This window comes from Onthophagus taurus, chromosome 11 (genome assembly GCF_036711975.1).
Source record: "Onthophagus taurus isolate NC chromosome 11, IU_Otau_3.0, whole genome shotgun sequence".
Classification (NCBI taxonomy): domain Eukaryota; kingdom Metazoa; phylum Arthropoda; class Insecta; order Coleoptera; family Scarabaeidae; genus Onthophagus; species Onthophagus taurus.
In genome coordinates, this window is record NC_091976.1 from 23642834 (window position 1) to 23670184 (window position 27351).

Here is a 27351-nt window from a genome sequence, read left to right on the forward strand (position 1 = left end):
GCCCACACTCTTAATCTTGCTGTGAAAGACTGTATAGAAGAAGATAGAAGCAAAATCTTCATATGCCTTGGTCATATCTTCATATGCAGAAGCAAATGAATTTGGATGTAATCAAATTAAAACAAGATGTTCGCACTCGCTTTCTGCTACTTTACAGACGCTGGTATCACTTCCACCGAATCTGGATTCTGAAGAGTGGTTATTTGAAAGCTGCTTTTCTTGATCCGCTATATAAAAAATCAGCATTTAGTTCAGAAAGCAACGCTTACAATGCGCAAATGTGGATAATAAATGAACTAAACGACTACTTATCAATGGAAACCTTGAATTCAACCGAGCAAACTTCTACATCTACTGTGTTTGGCGCTGCCTTTACTTCTACTATTGAAGCTGATATTAGGGGTCAAACTCCACTACAACTTGTTCAGTAGCCACGATGATAAAACTATATATTGAATACCCATACATAGACAGAAAACAAGATCTAATGTCTATTTCCGAAGCTAGCTAAAATGGCGCATAAATTCCTCTGAATACCAGCGACTTCGGTGCCACTCCAAAGACTGTTTTCTAAAGCAGGTATTTTATGTAATAATCGAAGAAATCGACTAGCACCCAAAAAACTTAACTAAATACTGTTTCTCAATACACCGTATTAAAAATTATTCTTGTAATTCAACTTTGAATTCGTTAAAATATTCTTTTCTGAATTGTAGTAAGTATTTTATTTATTGCCTACGGTACAATTTTAATAACAATGTCCGACACTACTTAAAAAAATACCATAATGTGAGTCAAAGAATACAATATTGACTTGGATATCCATCAATTCAAACCAATGCGCGGTTTGAGAATTTACAAATTTTAGATTTTTGCTACCAACTGGGTTTGGGTAACTCGGTTTACGCAAACTAAAATAATTCACGAGCACACCCTGTATAATTTGAACGCGTGAAGATAAATCCATAATATTTGCGGAGCATTAAGCAACTCCTTCTTCGACTCGATTCTGTGGACCCATATCTATAGAGTTTGCAAAAGAAGCTGTGGAAAGAACTAGATGGCTAGCTTCAAATATAAAATCCCAAATTGATAAGTTAGCGCCAACACTTATAATAGTAGGTGTTAAGCAACTTAGTGTACCAATTATTTTTTACAATGTTCGATGGAAAAGTATGCAGCACTTTAACAAACACTCCTTCTAGATCTCCTTGTATGGTATGCCTTGCCAAACCAACGGAAATGAATAATCCGGAGAAGGTGTAACAACAAGACCATCTCAGGAAGATACATATAAATTTGGTCTCTCATCTTTACACGCTTGGATCAGAGTTATGGAGTTGGTTCTTCATATTTAGAAGAAGAGACTAAGCAAAAGACCGATTTAGAGATGAAGCAGGTATAATTATTGATAAGCCTTGACAAGGTATTGAAAACTCCAACGATGGTAACACTGCTAGAACATTCTTTTCTAATCCTTCTTGCACAGCAGATATTACAAGAGTAGATGAGGATTTAATTAAAATGTTTTCCATAATTCTTCAAACGTTAGCCATAGATGCCAAAAAGTTTGGGGAATACGCATATAAAACAGCAGAACTGTATGTAGAGCTATATAAATAGTACTACATGCCTGTTTCAGTACACAAAATACTTATTCACGGTGAAAGCATCATACAATATGATGTATTACCAATAGGACAACTTTCAGAAGATGCACAAGAAGCTAGAAATAAAGATTATAAAAAATACCGGTTACATAACGCTCGGAAATGTTCAAGGATTGCCACCAATCAAGATGTTTTCAATACGTTACTATACACCTCTGATCCTTATATATCATCAATAAGACATGTTGGGGAAAAAAGCAAGTTAGACTTAGATTCAGCAGCTATAGATATGCTAAAATAATTATTTATTAACTTTCCATTATAAGTGTAAGCATTATTACGTGTAGTTTAACAATTAAGCAAGCATTATTTTTTTCTTAACAATAAATCTATATTTAAATATCATTTGTGTCTTATTTTATTATTCTAGGATAATGATTATACCGGTTATATTATTTATTGGAACTTCACAGGGTTGCATTAGGCGAATGGGACAACATCAATGTCGTTAGAATCGATAAGGTAATTTTTAAATAAAAGCAAAAAAGGGGTAGTTTACCCCATGCAACCCTCTGGCACATGTGTAATACATCAATGGGAACCTCTTTAAAAATGAATATCAGTTTATACCAGACTATATCAGACTTTCGACAGAAAAAATGTATTTAAAAGTTATTGAGTTTTAGCCAGCAAAACAGCGTTTCGCCCCACTGTGCGCCCCTCCAAGTGGAACATTCCGTCGGTATGAAGATTGAAGTGGGTGAGAGATACCAGTCGTTTTTAGACATTGGTAGCATGTGAGGGTAAGTTACACTACTTTAGTACTACTTCCATACCAAATTTCATTGCGCTAGACACACGCGTTTAAATTATACAGGGGGTGTGCTCGTGAATTATTTCCAGCAGTATAAATAACACAAATTACTTAGTCAATCTCTGTATATTTTTCTATCATCTAAAAACATAAGAAAAATCTTATTTTAACATATTCATACTAAATTAATTCCTTATAATAAATTAAAAAAGAAAAATTAATTTTCTCCATGTAATTGAGTAGCTCCTAATCTTGCTGGATCTTGACTGGGATAATGCACAATTGGTTTACTGGTCACATTATCGCTACTAACGACTGTTGATGCCGCCGTAGAAGTAGAAGCGACATTTCTATTACCAACGTCCGCTGTAAACTGCGGTAATTGCGGTGGGTTAAAGAAGAAAGGTGGCATTGGGGGTGGTGGAAACATAGGTGGAACTAATAAAGAAGACGGCGGTGGCATATTTGGTAATGGAATATCCAAATTGAAGAAATTGTTGCTTAATTCAGGTAAAGCACCAGGTAAACCAGGAACTGGTTCGTAAGCTTCTAAATTTCCAGCAACAACTCCACCCCCAATCCTTCCCTGGGAACGCCCCCACTTTATTGTTAATCTTCGCCCACCCAAAATTAATTTATTAAACGTTTTTTCTGCAGCAGTTTCAGCAGCAACTCTAGTTGTGTATTGCACAAATGCGCATTGTTGTTTTGGGACTAAACTTAACGAGCGAATTTCTCCATATTGATAAAAATGATCTCTTAAATCTTGCTCGGTTAAAGTTCCAATATTACCAATATATAAAGTAGTGATTGTACGATCATCCGGCGGTGGTAAAGCCGGCATTGCCGCAGCTCTTTTCAATAACTTATCAGCAACAGGATCATTAACTCCATAATAACGATCTCTAATATTTTGATCCGCCAAGGGATCATCAGGATCGGTTGGTTTTTCGTGACGATACGGACACTCTTCACCTCTTCTACATTCGCCTTTAACCCAAAATGAACAAACATGGGGGCGATTTCTTTTATAATACGGCGCTGTACGTGCTAAACGCATTAATAACTCGTTTGGTTCATTTACTTTATTTCCAACTAAACTTCCAGAATCCGATTTTGTTAACTATAATTAAAAAATTCTTATTAAAAAGTTCAATGAAAAAGATTTGATTTACTTCATTTTCCATATTTTGTATATAATATTCCTTGTTAACATCACTTTTTGGTAATTCATCCTTCATTTTTAACGCAGCGTCTCTTACTTGAATTGGAAGCCCATATTCCAAATCCAACAAACACGTTTGGCATACGTTCTTTAATTTACTGCATGTTTGACAAACCTCCGTCTTCTTAAATCTCATCCTAGCACCAGGACACCACCGGAACACCGTAAACGGTCTCGAACAAATTTTACATTCTTTTCCGTATTTTTCTTTTGTCTAAAAATTTATATTAAAAAACGAAACGACGAGTGAAATCGATACTCACCATTCGAATAAAAGGATTATCCCCCAAACATGTTTGGCATAAAATTGGGAAATCCTAAAATTATTATTTTTTTTTTTTGAGGTTAGGTTTGATTTATTAATTCGAATTTTATAATTACCGAATCTTCCCAATTTTGTCTGTTGTACGTATTTGTCGTTTTCGAGGTAGCCATAATTATTGATTTTAAGAGGTTTTTATTGGTTTTTTAGGACTTAAATGTAAAATAAATTCGTTAAAAAACGAGCGTTGACGTTTGACAGATGCTAAAGATGACATTAATCATGATTACCAACTATTCCAACTAACGAGTAAAAATTGTTACTTAAGATTTTAAATAATATTTTTTTTAATTATAAAATATTTAAATAAACGTAGTTGTATATTATTTATTTATATATTATAAAATATTATAGGATATTATATTGAAATTAATTGTGATTATAAAAAAAAACATTGTAAAAAAAAATCACTGATACCAAAAGGAAATTACTAAAATTGTTTAAATAATCTTGATAAGGTTTATTTAGCACTTATTCACAGTATTATTATATAAATATTTCTTTAAAATGACGATAATTGTAAGTATAGTAATAAACGTCAACGATAATAATGAAAAAAAAAAAACAAAAACAAATTATTATAAATCATAAATTTGTCATGTTTTTAGAAGCACTCAACACCTTTAAAAGGGCCCCAATATGTATCCATTGAAAATGAAGAACTAAATAATATGGCTACGACTCTTAGAAGGCCAATTTTGGCTGGTGGACAAACGGAGTGTAAATTATTAAAACGATATAGAAAGAATAAAGTCTACATACACCCCAGAAAATGATAAAATCTCAGCTTCCAAAAGCTATTACATGCAGCTTTCAATGAAATTTGTTAACAAAAGATGTAAGAAATCTGTATTATTTTTATATTTTATATAAAAATTATGTAAGTTCTAACTCAGAAAAGTCTCATATAGTTTACTTTTATACATACTATACCATTAATAATCAAAACTAGTCGAAATTTACATACTAAAATGAATATTCGGTAGGTTCTCCCTTGGCAGCAAGAACTGCTGTTAATCGTCGAGGCATGGAATCAACTAAATTAGCTGTAAGGTCTGTTAAAATACTCCCCATTCCCATAATAGTGCAGTTTTCAAGTCGTTTTTATTTCTAATATGTAGCTTCAGAATTTTACAGTCAAGAAGCTCCCATACCTGCTCTATGGGGTTGAGGTCAGGTGACTGTGAGTGTAGCTGTTTAGGGATATTATATAATAATAATACAACATGTCATAATGTCACCTAATTAGAATGTACAAAACAAAAACAAGAAAAAAGAAAATAGAATAATTCATTCTATACATCGTTCAAGAAATTCATTTATCCCCTGTATATTGGGTTTTGCACTAGGTAATTCTTAAAGTATGATTTCATTCTTCTAGAAGGCTTCTTTAGTTGCTTTAATTGTCTAACTAACTGTGGTAAGTGATTGTAGAATTTTGTGCCCCAATATTCTGAGTTATTTTGAGTCTTTACTAGACAGTGGCGTGGAACTCACAATTCATCTTGTCAGATAATTGTGGATATCTGATTTCTTCGTAAGGTTGATCTATTTCTTCTTGGTTGCTTTAATGCAGCTCAATATGTACACAGACGGCATGGTGAGAACTTTGTGTATTGCAAAATGTTCTCTACAACTATCTCTCCTCTTTAAATTGAGATGTGCACGAATTGCCCTCTGTTACAATAGAAAAATTCGCTCTGCTGCTGAAGATATACCCCAGAACAGTAAATTGCGCCATTTAGTTTCTTGGCAGTACTATCTATATGGGTGTACCATTTCAATTCCTCGTTTAGATACAGTCCTAAACATTTTAGGGATTTATTTTCGGTTATTTGGGTGTTATTATATCCTATCTCAGAAATTATAAGAGATACGAAAAAAGTAGGTGCCATGTCCCGATTTCTTTTTTCGAGACTAATCCAATCCCGCAAACAACAAACCTCTATTTTCTTTTGTTTTTAAGTTATAGCCAAAAAGTGATCAAATTTTCGTGATTTCAAAAAATGCTCATATTTCGTTTATTTTTGAAATTAGAGAAATGTGGTTGATACGTTCTTAAGACACTTTTTTAAGTAGAATATATTGCCGTTGAAAAATTTTAAACATACCTGATGATTTTTGAGATACAACACAAAGTTGTGTTTTTTACAAACTATACTTTATTACGATGTTACTGAAAAGAGCATACTTTTAGCTTTCCAATGATGTATCGCGCGTATGGTGTATTTGCAGAAAATAAGCGTTAATTTTCAATTCCAAAATAATAAGCGCTATGGTAATAGTTATAATTTATAATATACAGAATATGACAGAATAAAGTTGGTTTTATACAATTATTCAGGATAAAGTTTGTACCAACAAATAAAAACTTTGAATAGTTTATTTAAATTTCTCAACATCTTATCCCTGACTTTGTTCGCCAATAGAAAATGGTTAGCAAGTAAAGTTTGTTTATTAAAAATACAAAAAATGTATTAATTAATTAATAATTAAATATGGACAACTTCAGGAACTAAACAGTCACAAACTGTCATCTTCATGCCAGTCCATAATTTCCTCAATAAACTCTAAATTTCCTACACTAGTCTCTGACATACAACCTCATACCATCACTTTTCCTCCGCCACGCTTCTCTGTGGCTTTCAAGTTTTTCTTTCTCCATACTTTTGTTGTGTCATCATAACCGAAAATATAGAATTTACTTTTGCTCATGGAATTTAAAAAAATCGCATTTGTTTCCGATATTCCTTTTAAAAATTTTATGGAATTACATTTCAAGAGCTGAGATAATATCATTTTCTGGAGTGTATATAGACTTTATTGTATCACCACTGTACTTATAATTTTCTAATTTCTTGTTATTTTAGTTCAAAAATGTAAAAAATTTGTGACTATGACTTTGGGCTTTGTCATAGGTTTTAGTATTTGCGCGTGGTTAACAATGAATGTTTATCCATTAAGAAAAACTGTCCACGTTTTGTATTTACAAAGTAACGAACCCGCTACGTACATAACAAATTCGAAATTTTTAAGTATCGGATTAGACTCGTCGTTAATCGCGGATGGTTTTAAAAATTTCGATATGCAAAACATTCGTTTAAAAAATATGATTGGAAATTTAGGTCCGGGTTATTTAAGGGTTGGTGGAACATTAGCGGATCGGTTAAGATTCGATCCCAAGAATAAAGCACGCACAAAATTAAAATATCCTTTAATGCAAGACGGTGGACTTTGTTCGTTTGAGGATTTCCAATGTGGTCCGGCAATACAACCAAATTTCACATTATCAGGCGAAGAATGGTTGGAGTTATACAACTTGGCGTCCGGTACTGCCTTTGAAATAGTTTTCGATTTAAACGTTTTGATACGTTTCGACAATGGGACGTGGAATTATACAAACGCTAAGGAATTGATTGATTTTTCATTTAAAAATAAAATGAAGCTCTCTTGGGAATTGGGAAATGAACCTAACTCGTTTAAACATGTTTTTAATTACACCGTGGATGCTAATCAATTAGCGGAAGATTATGGAATACTTAAAGAGTTACTTCAAAACGCTGGGTATTTAGTTCCTTTTTTGGTAGGACCATCCATAACTCACCCTCGCCCTGAGAATAAAGAAAGCATGGAATATTTAAGAAATTTTTTGAGTAATGGAGGCAAAAATGTTGTTAATGCTATTACTTGGCATCAGTAAGAATTTTATTCTGTGTTAATTTTGTTTTATGATTTTTTTGTAGATATTATTTTAATGGTCGAACTGCAACAATCGATCAATTCGTAGATCCGGATATTTTTAATTTGCTGATAGCGGAAACTAATTTACTTGAAGGAATCGTTAGTAGAGTTAGTTCTGGAATTCCGATATGGCTTGGTATAAACTTAATTTGATTTGATCAAAAAATTAATTCTTTTATTAATTAAGGTGAAACTGCCGCCGCTTACGGAGGTGGAGCCCCAGGTTATAATAATCGATACATTGGCACGTTTATTTGGTTAGATAAACTTGGAGTTGCCGCTAAAATGGGGTTGGACGTCGTTGTGAGGCAATCAATTTTTAAAGGATTTTATGCTTTAATAAACGGAAAAGATTATCAACCCACTCCAGTAAGAAAATTGACATAAAATTGAAGTGATGATTTTTTTGATTTTATTTAGGATTATTGGATTTCTGTTTTATATAAACTCCTCGTTGGTCCTCAAGTTTTGCCATATCATGCGACGATTCCACCTCAAGTTCGTTTATATTGTCATTGTACCAATAAAGCTTTTCAAATCTACCCATCAGTTACTGGTAAAAATAATTATAGATTATTAATGTTAAACTAGAACTAATATTAGACCTAGAACTAGAAATATAATAATAATAATAAATAAAATCTATAATAGACTACAGAGCAATAAAACAAAATCCAGAAATAAAAGTACATCACTTAAAAGTTTGGAGAGGAGCGATGTGTGGGTCGGACCACTTTCTGGTTAAATCGCGAATGGACATAAAATTTGGAAAACAGGAAGAGAAAAGTACAGAGAAGGCAAAACTGGAAACGATAACGAGAAAATACTGCAATATACACAGCTTGAAAACTGACTCCACTAGCTTCCTCTATAAACTGCGATTAGCACAGAAGTTGGAGCGAGAAATTGCTGGCAGTGCAGACGAGAAACTAACATAATAGACAAAATGCATGAAGCTGCCACAGAAGCATTAAGTATGAAGAGGAAAGGATAGATGAAAGTCCACTACATTGTAAGAATTACCCTAATCCATTTCAATTGAGAGAAAAGGTGGATTCAGCAATAGAGAAACTTATGGTACAAGAAATTTGAAATTGAAAGGGAGTTAAACCTGGTTTTGAGATGCCTCAACTCAAATTTATACTAAAATTGATTTAAAAGCAGCATTTTGGCTTATTAGAGTAACAGACAAATCTAAGAAATTTTGTGCTTTCAGCATAAATGGCAATATTTATCAGTTTAATCGGCTCTGATAAGATTTTTACACAGAATTTTAAACAAGGTTAAGGATTGATCATATCATAAATTTATTAAAAACTTTATTAAAAAAAGAACGTTAAATGGAAATGGACTGAAAATCAGAAAGAAGCTTTTCAAACATATAAAGGAAAGTTTTATTGAAGAATTGTTTTTGTATAGAGCAGATTTTGAGTTACTTTTTGTTTTACGATGGGATGCTTCAAATCATGCAATAGCAGGAGAATTAGTACAATTTCAAGGAAATATGAAAGTTCCAATTCAATACCTATTAGCAGAGCAGCGTGAAGAATATACAGGGTCGCTGATATGTATGAAAACGGTGTATCTCCTAAAGTAAGATAGCTAGCAAGAAATGTTTTAGCGTTTTTTAAAATCTATTATAATAAAGATAAATTAAGTAGAGAGGGTTTGTCAAAAAGTTATGACTTATGACGAAACCAAGTTCTGTTTTCTTTAATGGAACATCATTAAAGATGTAACACATTGTAAACCTAAACTTAACCGTTTTCGAGATATTGAACTTTGAAAATCACTCTTATAAATTACACAAAAATATACAGGGTGTATCTGAATGACTGCAACAAACTTCAAGCTCAATATCTGTAAAACGGTTAAGGTCTATGATGTGTTACATGAATTTTGTTTAGAATTTCGAGATGAACTGAAATATGGAATAATATACAGGATGTCCATTAAAGAAAGCGTAATTTTGTTTTGTCATATCTTTTTGACTGACCCTATATACTTAATTTGTCTTTATTGTAATAGATTTTAAAAAACACTAAAATTTTTGTATTAGGAGATAACTGATCGTTTCCATACATACCAGCGACCTGTAGAGACACCCTCTTAGCGGCGGAAGAAACCGATGAAATCGACGATAGAGAAAGTCAAGCAAGCGCTGCAAAAAATTAAAAATAACAGGGCCTGGAGATCTGTCTATAGAGCTAATCAAACAAACTACCATGAAAGCCCTGGAAGTAATATGTCCGATATTTAACAAATATCTTAGAGGAGATGACATTCCACTAGATTGGAAAAAGCCGCAAATAATCCCCATATACAAGAAAGGAAATAGGAAGGAGTGCGTGAATTCCAGAGGGTTAAGTATAATGTCATCACTTGGAAGGTTATATGGAAGAGTGCTGAAAACTAGGATAGAAAAGGAAATTAAAGAGAAAGAGGTTTCAGACTTGGACGATCTTGCATAGATAATTTACTGACGCTTAAACACCTAGTTGAGAAGAAGCCGTCAAAAGGAAGGGAAATACGTATTGCATATACAGGTGTCTCTGTAACTCGTGGCATAATTTTAATCACAAATACAAGAGTCTATATTCTGAAAGAATATAGAGAGAGAGAAAGAGATACTCTGAAATATCTGATCATCTGCCACAAAATCGAAAATATTTTCTTCTAGTTAGGGTGTACGAACTGACCTCTGATTCCCCTTGTTTACATATTTCTGTCTTAAATTTTCTGTCTCACGTATATGTCTTTCGATATTTCGAAATGTTTTTCTATCATGTTGTCTTTACTTACAATTTGTTTTCATAGGCACCTACGATTAATAAAAATATTCCAAAATCTACAACCTTGATTTTGGAATGTTTTTATTGGTGCCTATGAAATGCCTTTTTGCAAATGTAAGTTTTTGCAAAAGCGGCAATAAAAAAATGATTCTAGTTCTAGTGACAATGCTAGGTAACGCTAGTTAACATAAGGTATCACTATGTTACATATTTTTATTGCACTAAAACTAGAACTAACACTAGACCTTGAACTAGAAACATTCAGGTTTAGCCCAGATACTTTCCGTCTTGAGAGACGTGCGGCTAAACCCGAATGATTCTAGTTCTAGTGATAGTGCTAGATAGCGCTAGGATGTATATTTTTATTAATCTAAACCTAGATCTAGAATCATTCGGGTTTAGCCGTCCTTAAAGACGTGTGGCCAAACCCAAATGATTCAATTTCTATGTCTAGTGTTAGGTCTAGTACTTATAATTATAGATTAATTCATAATTAAAAAATGCTTTTTAGTTTATGGAATGAACATGAAAAGTACTGAAGCTGTGATACGTTTAGAAGGATTTGCAAGTCCATATTACACAACATATAACATTTACGCATTTATCTTAACATCGCATGGTACATTATTATCCAAAGACATCGATTTAAACGATAAAAAATTAGAATTAAACGAAGAAGGAACATTACCAATGCTAAAACCTCAATTATTAAGACACGAAGACCACGTGGTTATGCCACCATTTTCCACAGCCTTTTTTGTAATTCCAACCCAAGAAGTTTTAACTGGTTGTAAAAGTTGGAGGGATTAAAAAAATTAATAATTTTGTCATTTTTTTGTTGGTATTATGTGACGATTGATTATGTATTTGTTTTAGAGTTATTTTCTAAAATAAAACGAAACGATATTTATAAAGCTATAAATTATTATTAATTATCGTAATTATTCCGTACAATCTACAAAGCGATGACGAAAAATGGGGTCACGTACACAATACCAAATACACACACATCGATTTACCCATTCTTAACACAAGTGAATTAATAAAATACAAAAATTCAATAAAAAGGAAAAAAAAACTTAATTTCATTAACGTCCAATGGATTTTCGTAAACAAGTCGAATTATTGATATAAAAAAATATGAGTAATTAAATTTCATATTTACAGCCAGGTGAAGATATATACAAGTATAACAAACAGCGTAATATAAATTAAATGAAGTAACAGATTCAATTTTATGATAAAGGATCCGACAGGTGATGATCTTGAATTGTGGGCTGAAAACAAATAAAATTATTAAGAAAAGAAATTTGATTTAAACTCAATAATACCTCAATTATAGTGATTGTATTTTCCAGGTTATTGTATATTGTCCCTCGTACCGTTTGGGTTTGTTGTACGTGCTGTTGTTGTTGTCGTTCTTCTTCTTGTTTTTGTTTTTTTACCGAACCGGAATGAAATCGTCCACCTTCTCCTCTTATTCTATTCATTGCGTGTCTATGTCTTGATTCGTGTAAATATTTCTGATATAAACAAAGAGATTAAAAAAAAATTTATTTTATTACGTTAGAAGGGTAAACCATACAAGTATTGGATAGTTATTGGACGGCCCAGATTTAGTGGTCAAATTAGATTTCTTTGGCAATTATCTCACAATAAAACACCAAAAGGCTACAATTTGCAATATCATCGCAAAAATTTCAGGAAATGTACGAAAAGAAGTGAGTATTACAGATAGAAACAGAACGACAGAAAGAAGAAAGCTTGATGAGAAAAAGAAGAGGACAATCACAAAAAAAGATACTAAACTGAAATGTTTTGTTTATGGAAAAACGTGTCAAAATAAGACAAACTTGAAGTGTGATTAATGTAAACATAGTTTCCATAAGAAATGCGTTCCAAAATCTCTAATCTATGCCATAATTGTTACAACAAAGAGACGATGAGCTCAGGAAATGAACTTTATAAGAACTCCTGTGATGAAGACTTATTAAATGCAGTCGAGTTTGAACAACTTGAAACTGGCCAGTAAGACAAGAAACAACAGAAAGGCGACATAACACAACTTGAAGGATTGGATGCAGATGAAAAAATAGATACTTTATAAGATGAGTACATACAGTGTCGCACTTAATTATTAAGCCATACAATGTCAAAGGCCCTTGCAATGTCAAGAAAGCCAACCGCTGTGTACAATTTAACTTCAAATCCTTTTTCTATTATGTTGGTGACCCTGGTCAATTGATGGCTAGTTGAGTGCGATTTACGAAATCCAAATTGTTTGTTTGATATAAGCCCCATCGCTTCAATTTCTTCTGACAACCTGTTTTTAAGCTAGGTGTCCACTTGAGAAAAACAAGTGCAATAGTGTTGTACAAAAATAAAAAGAAGCTGTTGGGTGAAACCATGGATCAGGCGTAGATTAGTGCTGGGTGTCAACAAATATCAAATTGTTAGTTATTTGGCATACTGGATTCACAAAAAAGTGAACTCGATTGCTTTAATGGCACTTATAAATGGAAACTATAAGATTATTGTCGTGCACGTGATAGCTTAAGAGGATAACCTATTAGCGAAAACAACGAATACCATTTTATTCAGCCATCGTTTAAAATTTTTGTATGTTTGTTATATCAAAATTTCTATTTTTTTATATAGTTTTTAGTGATGCATTTAGTTTTTTCAAAAAATGTCGCGTAACGTTTCTAAAATCACGTTTTAAAAAATTTTTAAAAACGGAATGCATCACCAGGTAGTGAAATGTAAAGTAAATCATATTTAAAGAATTCAATTTTTTTATTAAATGCAGCAAATTTAAATAAAATGGGTTTAAAACGTTTAGTCTGTTTTGATTGCTTTCGGAGTATAAATACGGCAACATCGCAAATATTGCTATGTCCCAAACATTGCCCGAGACATAGTGGAGCTTAGTATTCTCGGTAACCGAGACGTCGGCGTAATGTCTCCAAGAAAAACAAACCTGAAGCGATTAATATTTTCAGATAGATCAAAAAATTTTTATATCACTAATTTAAATTTAAACATTTAATTTACGTAGAATGCAAAACAATGTTTAAGTGTGGCAATAAATTTTTAATAATGAGAATATTTGCACAATTATCTGACCATTTACTATTAGATTAATTATTAAAATAAATACCAAAGGTATATTTTAAAATAAATAATACAACATAAATAATAAAAAAATATATTAACTCATAAAAAACTAAAAATTTTCTTAATAAACAATTTTTGCATTTTTTCAAAAATTTTCTGATATAAGGGTACTAAAATTTGGAGAAAAACAATCTCTATCAAATGAACCTAACAAAAGGGTACATTGCCATTTAAAACAATTCAAGTGTTATTCGTTGCTCATTTGTTTTCTGAAATATAAACAATTGAATGTTGTGTTGCTGTCCTATTATGGCAAATAAAATATTAAACAACTTTTGTATAAAATGTTTTTTTATAAAGTCAACATTTACCGAGATATATACTATATTCCATAAATAATGGGCACCCTGTATAAAAATATATGTTGGTTCTGTAAGTGGTGGCATAATTTCAACCACATATACTGCTAGAGCAAAAATTATGACAACTAGTGTAAACGTTTTTAATCTTTAAATACAGGATGATTTTTGAACATATGTCCTATTTCAATTATTTACGAAATTATAACACTTTAAAGTTTTCTGCAGCGAATGTATTAATAGTCAGTAAAAACTTGTCATTGTAATATGTCAGTTTGCTGCAAGGTTTAATTATTACATACAAGAAGAAACTCAAAATCTACGCTTATAGCACTGAAGAGTATGCTGATATAATTTTCGTGTATGGTTTTTGCAATTGAAATGCTCGACAATTAGTACCAGAATATCAAGAAAGATTTCCACAGCGTCATTTGCCATATTATTCAGTTTTAGCAATTCTTTCAGAAGACTTCGAGAAACAGGTTATCCTATTCGACCGCATGTAGTTAATGTAGAGGACGAAGAAACTGTAATTAATGCTGTCATTGATAATCCTTATATCAGCACTCGAAGAATAGCACACAAAATACATGTAAGTCAAAATTTTGCATGGCGCGTATTGAACCGCCAAGTCCTTCATCCGTATCGTAAACAGAACGTTCAAGCTCTACAGCCAGGAGATAATCAGCAACAGTTAGCATTTTGTGAATGGTTATTGCAGTAACATGCTCAAAATAATGACTTCATTTCAAATGTTCTCTGGACAGATGAATCATGTTTTACACGAGATGGTATAAATAATTACCATAATGAACATATCTGGGTATTAGAAAATCCGCATGCGATTAGACTAAGAAAATTTCAACAACGTTTCAGCATCAACGTTTGGGGTGGAATATTTAACAACAATTTACTAGGTTTGCTTGTACTTGATGGACGTTTGAACGCTGTAAATTACAGATTTTTTTTGAACAATACTCTTTTTGATTTACTTGAAGATATACCTCTTAATGGTACTAGCACAATGATGCCCACCTCATCACGGAAGAGTAGTTGTCAAGTGGTTAAATCAATATTTTCCAAACAAGTGGATTGGTAATAATGGTCCATTTGCTTGGCCACTTAGATCCCCCGATCTTAATCCATTGGATTTCTACTTATGGGGTCATATGAAACAAATTGTGTATGAAGTGGAAATTAACACACGAGAACAGTTATTAAACAGAATACAAATGGCTGCTACTGAAACAAGAAATCAACCAGACATTTTAATTCGGCTGAAGAACTCTTTAATTCGTCATTGTGAAGCATGTATTCCTCCTTCAGAAGGAGGCTATTTTGAACAATATTTGTAATATTTATGTGTTTTAAAAAAATGTAGTAGTTAATTATGATATAAAAATGAAAACTTTAAAGTGTTATAATTTCGTAAATAATTAAAATAGGACATATGTTCATTAACATTTTTTTTTGTAATTGGATTAGCTATCATATGACAAAGTTTGATGGTGAACTGATAAATCACCCTGTATAAATCAATAAATGCCTAAGGTATAGATTACCTTCAATAATTTCAGTGATTTGTCATATACAGATAAAATTTGGTATACTGTGAAATTTTATAATGAGGAATCTGATAAGATCGGCATCCACCAACATCCCTTTTCGAGAAAATATATAATTTTAACTAACAATCGATAATAATGAAATACTAGTAATAACAGCTATGTTCCAAAAAGCGGCCCCAACTCGTATTCAAATGCATTCAACTAAGAATAAAATCAACGTCGCTGATTGTCGGGGAATTACCCGACAATCGGACAGTCCTAGTCGCCATCGGCCTGGCGTGCCAGCCCGATCGAGTACACATCGAGCGGTGTTGCCGCATTAGGCGTGTTCACGACCGAATCTCGTTTCGAATTTTTCGCCAACTAGGTAGGCCTCTTAATAGTGGGTTGGCAGTATTTTGGAAAATTATTAGAAAATATAACCTTAAACGTCTCAATTACTGAAAGAGACTAGATATAGCTGGCAGAAGACTAAGTATTACTAATGAAAGACTAATTTAGCAAATGAAGCAAATTCTTCTTACTGACGACTTCACACTACTACCAGAAGACGAAATACTGTTGGTAGAAGATTAGATATTGCTGGCAGAAGACTAAGTTTTGCTAGTGAAAGACTAGATATTGCAAATGAAGCTCATTCTTCTTACAGAAGACTACACACTACTACTAAAAACCAAATTCTGTTAGCAGAAAATGTAATTTTACAGTCAGAAGACCAAATTATGTTGTCAGAAGACTAGATATTACCGATGGTACAAATCCCGTTTAAATTTCTGTCCAATACTTGTTAAAATTGCATCCCTCTCTCATTTCTTGGTTAGTATCATTTTTATTATAGCACGTATTTTTTCGACGGCATCAAGATCTTTGCATAAACTAAGCGTCGGAAGATGATTTTCGTTGTACTGCTGTACTGCGATGGAAAAATCTTGATTAGTGCTGTTGATGTTTGGAGTAAGATTTCTTCCTAAATAATCTGCAAACAATTCAGTTTTGCATTTATTATCTGTCATCATACCTGCACCATCCGTGTGTAATGGGGGTATAGCATTTATAACTTGTAATTCTGAAGTCTTCTCCAGTTGCAAGATATGTTTCCGTTATACAAGCAATATAGACTTTATTAGCAACTATAAATCTTATAAGTACCATTTCTAGGGAGGAAGGGTTATGTGTTTGAGTATTATCATTGCGGGAGTTTGTGATGTGTTTGGGATGACGTAACGTGATGATGTGGGTTGCTGTTGACTGTGAATATTTCTTCTAGTATGTCTTGGGTGTTGTATCGACATGTATTCTGCATTCTCCGCAGTTCGCACATTTTGGTGGATCGCTCTTTTTCTTCTTGCATATTATGATGACTATGTTGGTAGTTTTGTGATTAAACTTCTGTGATTTTTTTCGAGGTTCAACAGTGATGATAGCATTATTTATTTCTTTAATGTTAAATACTTCTTTAGATTTTTCTGTTGGTGTTAATTCAACAGCGCAAAATGGCATTGGATTTTTAGTTCTATTCAACAGTCTTGTAACTGTTATTATTGGTAACCCACGGGCGAGTAATTCTTTAACTTCGTTTTCGGTTATCAACGGAGGAACGTTACGCATTATTACAGATAGGGTTCTTTTTGTTGCATCTTGATATGTGTGGAATCCTATTTTATTATCGGTATAATATTTAGTGAGAGTTCTAAAGAAAGAAAAGGTAGTCATTTTTCACAGAATGAATAATAGCGGTGAATAATCATTATTAACGGGTAATCACCTTGACAAACTAACAATAATTATTTGAAACGTCAAAATTTCAAAAAACGTCAATTTAATTTAATTTTTTTTAAGACTTTCTCAATGTTTGACAATAAAAAACGTAAACAAATTCTTTTTTCGTATGATTTAAGGATAAATTAATTAATTTTCATAAAAAAAACATGACGTTTCATAAAATTGACATTTAATTTTGACAAATTGTTGTGAAGTTGGTTACAGTTGGTAACATTGAATTTGTCTCACATTGACGTTTAAGCTTTATTCAAAAATTTATTTACAAAAATAAATTTATGGAATCAACTTCAATAGTATTCATGCACAAAGTATAGTTTTAGTAAGTAAGTATATAGGCGGAATTTTGTGGACTTGGATTATCTATATTTTCAGATTTGTCGTTATTTGTATCTATGTCATTGCAGTTGCTTAGAACATGGTACTTGTTTTGTGTTAATTTCATCTTTTTTCCAAGAGTAACGTTTTTGAATATCTTCGATTATAGGTGATAGATGGCGCGTTTTTTAACTGTGTCAATAGTTTTGTGCCTTGAAAACAAGTACTTTTTTATTAATTTAATTTAAAACGAATTATTCAAAATCAATTTTTTATATAAAAATAACTCATGACTGTACTTTTTTGCAATAAATAATTAAAAATGTAATTGGTGCTTTCAGTATTATCTACGAAATCAGATAAGTAACTACACTGTGTTAATTAATTTTCTTACCAGACGTCATCATTGCAAGTATGCAACCAATATCGCGTATTGTGGTATTGGTTGCATACTTGCAATGATAACGTCGGGTACTATAATTAAATTAATTAACACACCATACATTCATGCAAAATATGCGGAGGAATTATGTAAAAAACGCAAATTTGCGTTTACATCACTATTTTTTAAGAAAGAATCATCTAAGAAAACCCCTTAACTATCCAATAACTGTATGATTCACCCTATATAAAATTACCGGTCTTTCTTTAGGAATTTTCCCATCAGCCTCAAGTTTTGCTCTTGCCTGTCTTCGTTTTAATATTCTCCTATATTGTTTTGCATTAACATAGAGGGGTTCTTCTTCTAAAAACTCAGTTCCTGTTATGGGTACCCTTTGGATTTGTGTTACATTACTCGTACTAGGAACCATCTAATTAAATTTTATTATTTTATCATTAATTTATGTAATAATTAAAGATTGTTACGTACATCGTTAGTGTTTCTCACCATTACAATGTTTCCGTTAGACATTGCTAATTGGTTAGGTGCTGTAGCGGCTGCTACAGTCGCTTGGGGGACCACTGTTGGAGGTGGGGATGTCACTGTGGGTTGAGTTACTGTTGTCGCTGTTGTTGGCACTTGAGGAGTACCGGTTATTTGTACTAAACTACCACTCAAATTAAAAACTGCAATTAAATTAATTAATTAAATTAAAAAACATTAAATTATTTTAAATTTATTTACCTGTTGGTTGCACCGCAGGTTGAATTGTAGTGTTATCCACGACGGGGTGATAAATAAAAGTTTGTCCATCAGGCATTTGAAGAATTTGAGCTTGTTGGGGTTGTTGCAATAAAATTTGTCCCTGTGTACCTTGGATGCTTGACACAGGTAAAACTTGGATTTGTTGAAGACCTTGCCCACCCGGTGTGACTTGAATCTGTCCATTCTGCGGCATTGTATGTACCATAATTTGTTGTCCGTTGGCACCTTGGATGACCTGCCCCGTATTCATCTGCATGACTTGAACTTGTTGGGGACCAACCCCCTGAACTGCTTGCATCACAACTTGCCCATCCGAAGCGGTTAATTGCTCCATGATTCGATTTCTAAGAGAGAAATAAACATAACCTAAAAGTGTAAATTCCAAATACGATTGTTTTGTGGGTTTAAATGTTGTTTAAACAGGAAAAATAAGTTTTTTAACGATTGTTTAAAAGAAATCGAGTTGGATTGATTGTGATGATGGTGAAAATTGGGGTTGGGATGGTTTAAAAGTGTTAGGTAAAATAAAATGTGACAGTGGTGAGGAGTTATGTTCGCCATTATGCTTTTTTCACTCGGATCGTAAGGAAAAATCACGGGAAATTGTTTAAAAAGACGCGGAAAACGCGAACTCGTGTTGTATTTTGCCGGTTCAACCCCCTGAGAGTGTCGGTCGAATATGTTTGATAATTTGTGGACTTACATTGGATATTTTAGTTGGCCGTATCCCAATGATTGGCCGAGGAGCGGCGGGACCAATGGTCGAATCGGGAACGACGCTCTCCGCCTGTGTATTGGTGAAGTTGGCCTACCACTCCCTGTCGTTGGACGGTTTGGACGGAGGCCGCGTCGGCGGTCGATGCACCGTTAGTGCGCGCGGGAAAACGGACGACCAATTACAAAAGTAGAAAAGGAAAAGTTACACTAATCAGAGAATCTCGAATGATATCTCCGCAAGGTACTAAGAGGACTAAGAGTTAGTCCATCAAATTAATCACTTCAGCTTCCTCAAAATCCATCTCAACCACATCAACGAAACACCATTTATATTTTCTCTAATTTAAAAGAGATTACTTTAATCTATCTCGATTAGATTAAGGTAATATCACTATGATATCACGTATTATTATAAAATTACCTTGAAAAAATAACCAAAATTATAAATTTAGATATGAGTGATATAGTTTTTTAGTTACGCCATCTATGGACTAGTTATTAAAATTTTACAATCTTAAGTTTTAAAAAGAATTTAAATTTCTTTATTAAATATAAATACGTATAATTAGAAAAATTATAATTTAATTTACTGAAATATGCATAAAAGATATATTTTAGTTTAATTTAAAAAAAAAAATTTATTTTCATTGACAGTTATTGATGTTTTTCTTGAGGTTAAGTAAGTGTCAAAATTTATTTATTATGATTTATATTTAAAATATTTAATTTTTTATCATAACAAAGTAAGTTATTAATTAATTTTTAATTTATTTAAAATTCATTAAATTATTATAGTGGTTTTTTAATTGTGGACAGATTCAATTACTCCATCTATTGATTAGTTATTAAAATGACGGCTATATTAAACAATATTAATAAACTTATTTACAAATATATACGTATAATTAGAATAAATTAAAAGAAAATTAGATTAAAATTAACTTAATTTTCTTTAATATGCATAAAAAATATAATATTTCAGTTTAATAAAAAAAAATATTTTGTTATTTTGTTGACAGTTATTGATATTTTTTTGAGGTAAATATCAAAATTGTATTTATTATGATTTTCTCTAATATTAAACAGATTATTTTAATCTATCTCGATTGGATTAAGATAATATCACAGTATATCACGTATTACTATAAAATTATCTCGAAAAGATAGCCAGAATTATAAATTAAGATATGAGTGATAAGGTTTTTAGTTACGCCATCTATTGACTAAGACAATTCCACCTCCTAGAATAATATAGACTTCTTTGAATGACTAAAACTTCTTGAAACCTCTAGATATAAATAAGTATATGATACATCTTATGAGGAATCATTGAGACGTAATCATTGTTTTATAAGCACTTTTTCATCATTTTATGAAGTACCAACCTAAACTAATTTTTATCTGTTTTTGCTTTGTTTCAATCATTTAATTTAAATCAAATATTATATTAATAGTACTTAAGTGTATTTTTATTTAGTTGAGTGGTTACGTTGATAAATTAATTAAAAATCATCAGTTTTTACCGACAAATTTAACCATTACCTGCTACCATCTATTATCACAAGTACGAATTAATCTTTTGATGACATCTGTCATTTTTAGGTGCCAAAATGACATTTTCGAAAATTCCAGATAAAAAAAAATATTTTATATAATTACTTAATAAAAATATTTATTGATTAATAAAAATAATCTATTTCTTAACTTCCCGCCATTGAATTTGTACTGCTTTCTGTTTCAAAGCCACCAAAACCTCTAAATCGGACGTTTCGATATCTTTTCTTGACGAGGCCCATTTCAGAATCTTTTCGATACTCTCAAGAGCTATAGAAGTCGGGACGGACGAAACATTTTCCGAAGCCTTAGACTTTGGTCTTGTATTCGCGTTATTTGCAATTTTAACATTTTTAACGTTTTTCTTATTTTGCATTTTCAAAAAGATACAATCTCAGTTAACGTTTTATTTAAATTGCTCTGTAAAAACATGTTTGTTATTATACATAATTAAATAATTAATTTTCTTTTACATTACTTACTTGTAAACGTGATAATCAAGATGATTTAGACAAATTGGAATACATATTAGATCTTCTTGAATATTAAGTTGCAGGAATTCGATTTTTATTAAGGCATTTTTGATGGTTGATGTCAAATTTTGATGTATTTTGTTAATAATTTGCATCACGGCCTTCTAAAGTAAAGGGAAATTATACATAGCTTACTTAAAATAAATTGTTATTGTTTATTATTGGGAAAATCTTTTATTTTTGGATATTTGGACTAAATGGTTAAATACACAAAGAATTTTTAGCTTATTAATAAAGGTGTTGTTTATATAATTATAAGTCAATTTCTAGCCATTGCTGTTCTATTGCGTATCGTTTTAATTTTAATAAAGTTTCTATATCAGATGTATCTACATCTTCTCTCGATGAAGCCCATTTAACAAGCTTAATTAAACTTTGAATAGCAGTTGTAGTGGGAACTGATATATTTTCAGTTGCAATTTGTGTATTTCGGTTATTTTTATTTTTAAGGTCCTTTTTATTTTTTATCTCCTTTTCATTTTTAAGTTCCTTTTCTTGTTTAATTTCCTTTTTGTTTTTATATTTGTTTTCATTATTCATATTCGACTTGAAAATATTTTATTTGGGTTTTTTAAGTTTTTTAAAAAATATGTTTCTACAATTTTGATTAATGTCAAAAAAACTTCATCTTTTTTACATTTTATTCCACAGCCATCATCATCAAAGATGTTGAGCGGATAGATGACAACAGATTGCCAAAAATTGATATTCCAAGATTTACAAGGTGGTATAAAATCAATCAAATTCATCATCAAAGGCCTTAAAAAGAACTAATTAACAAACAACTAAGCAGTCATTAGTCTTCAGAGGTGTTTATTTGAATCCCATTATCAAATCTTGATAAATAAAATAAAAAATGCTTTTAAATTTAAACATATTTATTAGAACAATATATATGAAGACGGAGTCACGTTGTTTTATTTATTTTTTTTTTGTAAATTTTAATCGTTATAACCACTTCTTTCTATATATTACAATAAAGAATATCTAATACTATTTATGTATAATAAGATTATTTACAATATAATACAAGTAAAAAAATCACTAATAACACGTACGCTAAAATTATTTATAATATATATATTTGTTTTTCATTGTAAAATATATATAACTGTATAGATTAAATATTTATAATATAATAATAATAAAATAACAAAGTCATTTTGACTAATATAGTCAGTCAATGACGGTTGAATATCCCTTTCGTTCTTATTCATGTGTTTAACATTAACATTTCTAATATGATACAAAATATTAAAAAATAAACAACAAAGTCGTTTTCTTTTTCGTTTCGCTTCTCTTTTTTCCAGTAAAAATTAAATGTTTAAACGTTATAATATTATCAATAGTAATATTTATAATAAAGCACGATTAAACTTGATACAAGTTTATTTTGTTTGTTTTTAAGGCCCTTTTCATCTTTTCTTTTGCGATAAATATAAAAATAATAATAATCGATCACTATAAAAAAGGTTTTTGCCTCTGACTTTTTATTTTACAAGCATTTCACAAATAACAAATAAAACTCCACGTAGAAAAAATCGTCTAAAAATTTAATACGAGACTTTCTACACGTCACTTTTATTTAGTATAATTTATATGAAACACCCTGCGTTCAGAACAAAAAAAAATGAAAATTTGTTGGTAACAAAAACAAATTAAATAAGATTGTACTAAAAAAAGAATGTACATTATGTATATAAATTAAATAAGGTTATAAAAAGAACAAATAATGAACTAAAAAGGAAAAAATGATTTGTAAAAAATTAAAAAAGTTTTTTTAGTTTAAATAAAATTGGGTTTAAAACATCTAAATTTTAACTATATTTACAAAATAAAATCATTAAATATTTTACACCCAATATCTGTTTATCTATTTTGTTTTATTTCTCTAATTAAAAAAATAATATTAATAAAACGTATTGAGTATTTCTTTGTATAAACCACCGGAAGAAATAGACACATCTATAAATATTTACAAATACACTTCTTTTCTATCAGATCTGAAGGCACAAAATCACAAAGAGTACAAATCGAATCGAAAAATAGTTTATATCTTTTTCATTTTATCTTAAAATCTATTTCTTTTTTTAAAAAGTTACACTTCGACACCCAAAGCGCGATCAACAACGTATTCATATCTTGTCGAAGACGATATTTCCACACTTTTTTCTTCCGATTTACCTTCAGACTTCGAATACTGATTGTTAATTTCTTCAGGCGGTTTCGAATTATCTTCGGATTGTTCAGGTGGCAAAATTGGTACAGTTGTATTTATTCTTGTAAAAAATGCCATTTTCTCTCTATAAAAAGTAATAAATAATCATTAATTTTTAAAATTAGTTAGGTTATGTTATGTGTCAAATGTCAAAATAATTTTTTTAACATTTTAAATTATATTTTTCTACATTTTCTTATCGTTTAGCAACAATTTAAAAATATTTTAATCCAATCTCCATTAATATCAAACAAATTTAAAAAAAAAATTGTTGATTAATATAAAAGTGACATCCATAAAAAAAAAAAAATGATACCAATTATTAAATTAAATCCCCTAGTTTTATTTTAAATAAATTTTACTTCAAGCAATTAAATAAAAGCAATTCAATTATTAATTAATTAATTATGTTTTAAAAGTAATAATAATTTAAAAATATAACTAATTTTAAATCAATTAATATACGCCATCTATCGTTATAAATCGTAACTATTAGAACTGTCAAATAATTTGAATTAAAAGAAGATTTTACTTACTTGAAAGAGATAAGATCAGGTTTTCCATTTCCAGCTTTACTTTTTCTTAATTTATAAATTTCCTTTGAAACCCTCCTTAACATTTTATCAACTTTCTTTTCTTCAGCGGTCCTCATTAACTTTTCATTTTCAGCTTGGGCGACCAAATTTTGAAATTGTCTATCTTCAAGAACCCAAGCGGCGATTTCGGTGTCGCCTTGTTCTTTTGCTGCTTCAAGTCGATTTTTTAACTCCCTCAATCGTACCAATTCCGCGTTCAAAATGTGCAATCGGGTCTGTTGCGCTTGCAGATCCAATTCTAAATCTAACGAAGTTCTCGATGTTGGTGGCATGTGACTTCTTCCACTTTCTGAAGATTTCGTTTGGGTGGAAAGTGTTGCTAAAGAACCCGATTGTTTCCTAAATCTTAATGATCGTCTTTCCACGGCGTTTCTTTGGAAAGGATTTGTTCCTTTTCTATACAAAGGCATTGCGCTGTCGCTGTCGCTTCGATTTAATTTACATATGTAGGGATTTTTTGAAACAGCTGGCGAAAACGTTTGTGATCTTTTGATATGTCTTTCATCTATCCCGGATGCGTTAATTTTCATCTGTTTTGCGTGTTCGGGATAAAAAGCGCACTCGGTGTTAGTTTGTTTATCTAAATATTTTTCTTTTTCTTCGTCACAATCTTCAACAACAACTTCTAAAGGATCATTTGGGCGAAATTCAACCGTTATTCCTTCTTCCTCCTCTTCATTTTCATCTTCTTCTTCCTCCTCATCAGAATCATCATCTTCGTAATCGAAAAGGTTTGGATTTAAATCTGGGAGGAGAAGATCTTTTTGGAAACCTGCACAATCTTGATTTCTCGTTAACGTTGACGTTTGAGATGAAATTATAGTTGAGTCATCTGAACTTTCTTCTTTGGTGCCGAATTGTTGATGATGCGTTGAATGGTATTTATAAGTTAAGTCAGGTTCTGGTCGCGAAAGATCTTCCGATTCAGGTTTTATATCTTCGTTTGGCGTTTCCATGAAATGGAGACCGAGAATGTTGTACCACTTCGATGATGGACTTTGCGGGTTGAAATCTGCTAAACTAACTTGGGCACAACCAATACATTTTTCTTGTTGACCACCGATTCGGCCCCAAACGTTCATTTGCAAAGTTTTCGTGTAAATTTTATTCGCTGCTATTGTAAAATTAAAAACATCCCCGAAAATGGGTTTTCTTAAATCTCGCACTGATCTCGTACAACAAACCGATGTCGAACAAGGTGCTGAAGGCAACAAAGCTATTTTAATATACACTTCTGAATCGTCAGCGATCAGTAACGCTGCTAGATTTCTTCCTCTTTCTATACAAATACTCAATGTTGATTCAGCGGTTGTATACTTAACTTTAATTTGAACTTGTGCTGTATCGGAATCATCTCCGCCGAATAATCCGGATAATCTTTTACGATTCGAAGCTTCAAAAACACCTGAATCACCAGCAACCGATTCATCGCTAACAGCGGCGGAAACTGATCGGGTGTTTGTTCCGGATGACGATGTTCTTGAAAGAGTTGCTCCTTGAAGTCCTTCATCTTGATCGAGAGTTGGCGGGGGTGTTTCAGAAATTGGGGAAAGTTGAGGATCACCAGAACTTTCGTACGATAATCTAGACGGCCTTCCTAAGCCACTACCTTGAGACATATTACTGATATTACCACCTTCTAAAAGGTCTGTAAATGGGGTTAATGACGAAATAATTGGAAGTCGCGATGGGAATAAATTTTGATGGAATTCCGATTCTTTACGATCTCTTTCGATTTGTTCGTAGGATGGTGGCGGTATCATACACGGTAAATTTTCGTACATGGGTGAGACGGGTGGTGAAACTGATGATAAAGAACTTCTCGGCGATAAAGATGGTTGTGATCGACCTGGAGATGGTGTGTTAACTTGCGACGAGTCGTTTCCTTTTAATAAACGTTCGACTCTTCGATGTAAATCGGCCATATCAACCGGTTTATCCATGTTAACCGCCATACATTGAGGACCACCGTAAATATCCGTAAAACTCAAACCGGAACTTAACGATCCTTTGCTACTGGTTGTAGACAACGATCCAAGACTAGAACTACTACTAACCGATAACGTACTCGCCGATAACGTTTTTAATTGTGACTCTAATTGCGTCATAGCTCTTAAAGCATCTCTTAATTGTTGTAATAATAATTGTTTTTCTTCGTGTAATCTTAATCTATCAGCGATTGCCCTGTTACTAATTTCAATCGCTTTGTTAAGATCTTCTTCTAATCTTTTACACTCTAATTGGATATCACACATTTCTTCTTTCGATCTAGTTCTTGGTGTTATGCTTCTTAATTCTCTTAGTAGTTGTTCTTTTTCTTGAAATAATAATAAACGATCTTTATCGGATTCTTCTTGTCCCGGTTGTACTTTCTCCTCCAAATCGGCTAATTTTTGTTGAATCATTTGCACCTTTTTCCTCGCCTCATCATATTCCAATCGCATCTTTGCCATTTCCGCTAATCTTGTTCCTATCGGTAATAATTCACAGGATAAATCCGTTTGTGAGGCGGTACTTAATTTTTCTTGGGGTAAACTTAGCGTTGAAGCGTCGGGCGAACTTTCGCAAAGTTGCAACCTTGTCATTTCATCTTTTAATTTCGCCAAACTTTGCATTAAATCAGCTTTTTCTTTCTCCCCGGACGATAAAGATTTTTGGATGTTTCTTAATTCGTTCATTATCGCTTGAGCTTCCGTTATGCTATAAAACATTCCTTGGTTTCGACTCAATTTTTGACCGACACTCGTTAACGTATCAACCCCTCTTTGTGTGTACGTCACTTCGTTTTTGATTTGTTCCAATTCCGATTTTAATCGAGAAACTCTATTTCTGGCCATTGCCACGTCCGATTTTAGAAGATCCGGATCGTATTTTGTGCTAACGCTACTCGTTGATGAACACACTAAAGATGTTTCAAAAGAGATTTTATTAATTTAATAAT

General features: G+C 31.8%; 4 protein-coding genes across 5 annotated transcripts in view; 1 reads left to right on the forward strand and 3 right to left on the reverse strand.

Moving 5' to 3' along the window:
• Positions 1 to 2531: 2531 nt before the first annotated feature.
• Positions 2532 to 4189, reverse strand: LOC111415828 (pre-mRNA-splicing factor RBM22). The gene is made up of 4 exons (XM_023047715.2): positions 4031 to 4189; positions 3913 to 3966; positions 3600 to 3863; positions 2532 to 3547 (listed from the first exon to the last, which is right to left on the reverse strand). The coding sequence occupies exons 1-4, from the start codon at positions 4082 to 4084 to the stop codon at positions 2642 to 2644; spliced, it is 1278 nt and encodes a 425-aa protein (XP_022903483.1). The 5' UTR covers positions 4085 to 4189; the 3' UTR covers positions 2532 to 2641.
• A 181-nt stretch (positions 4190 to 4370) lies between these two features.
• LOC111415667 (heparanase-like) lies at positions 4371 to 11426 on the forward strand. The gene is made up of 7 exons (XM_023047425.2): positions 4371 to 4490; positions 4580 to 4691; positions 6842 to 7667; positions 7715 to 7848; positions 7900 to 8081; positions 8133 to 8268; positions 11016 to 11426. The coding sequence occupies exons 1-7, from the start codon at positions 4479 to 4481 to the stop codon at positions 11312 to 11314; spliced, it is 1701 nt and encodes a 566-aa protein (XP_022903193.2). The 5' UTR covers positions 4371 to 4478; the 3' UTR covers positions 11315 to 11426.
• Positions 11409 to 19580, reverse strand: LOC111415675 (nuclear factor Y-box A). Its single transcript, XM_023047437.2, has 6 exons — positions 19496 to 19580; positions 18772 to 19136; positions 18517 to 18713; positions 18284 to 18457; positions 11836 to 12027; positions 11409 to 11781 (listed from the first exon to the last, which is right to left on the reverse strand). The coding sequence occupies exons 2-6, from the start codon at positions 19124 to 19126 to the stop codon at positions 11740 to 11742; spliced, it is 960 nt and encodes a 319-aa protein (XP_022903205.1). The 5' UTR covers positions 19127 to 19136; positions 19496 to 19580; the 3' UTR covers positions 11409 to 11739.
• A 2876-nt stretch (positions 19581 to 22456) lies between these two features.
• The window catches only part of LOC111415972 (WW and C2 domain containing protein kibra), a 30636-nt gene continuing 25741 nt past the window's right edge, over positions 22457 to 27351 (reverse strand). For both annotated transcript variants that reach the window (XM_023047889.2, XM_023047894.2), the window contains 2 exons: positions 24351 to 27312; positions 22457 to 23899 (listed from right to left, as the gene is read on the reverse strand). In XM_023047889.2, coding sequence (XP_022903657.2) covers positions 23695 to 23899; positions 24351 to 27312 — 3167 coding nt within the window. In that variant the 3' untranslated portion in view covers positions 22457 to 23694. The remainder of the gene's footprint in view (positions 23900 to 24350; positions 27313 to 27351) is intronic.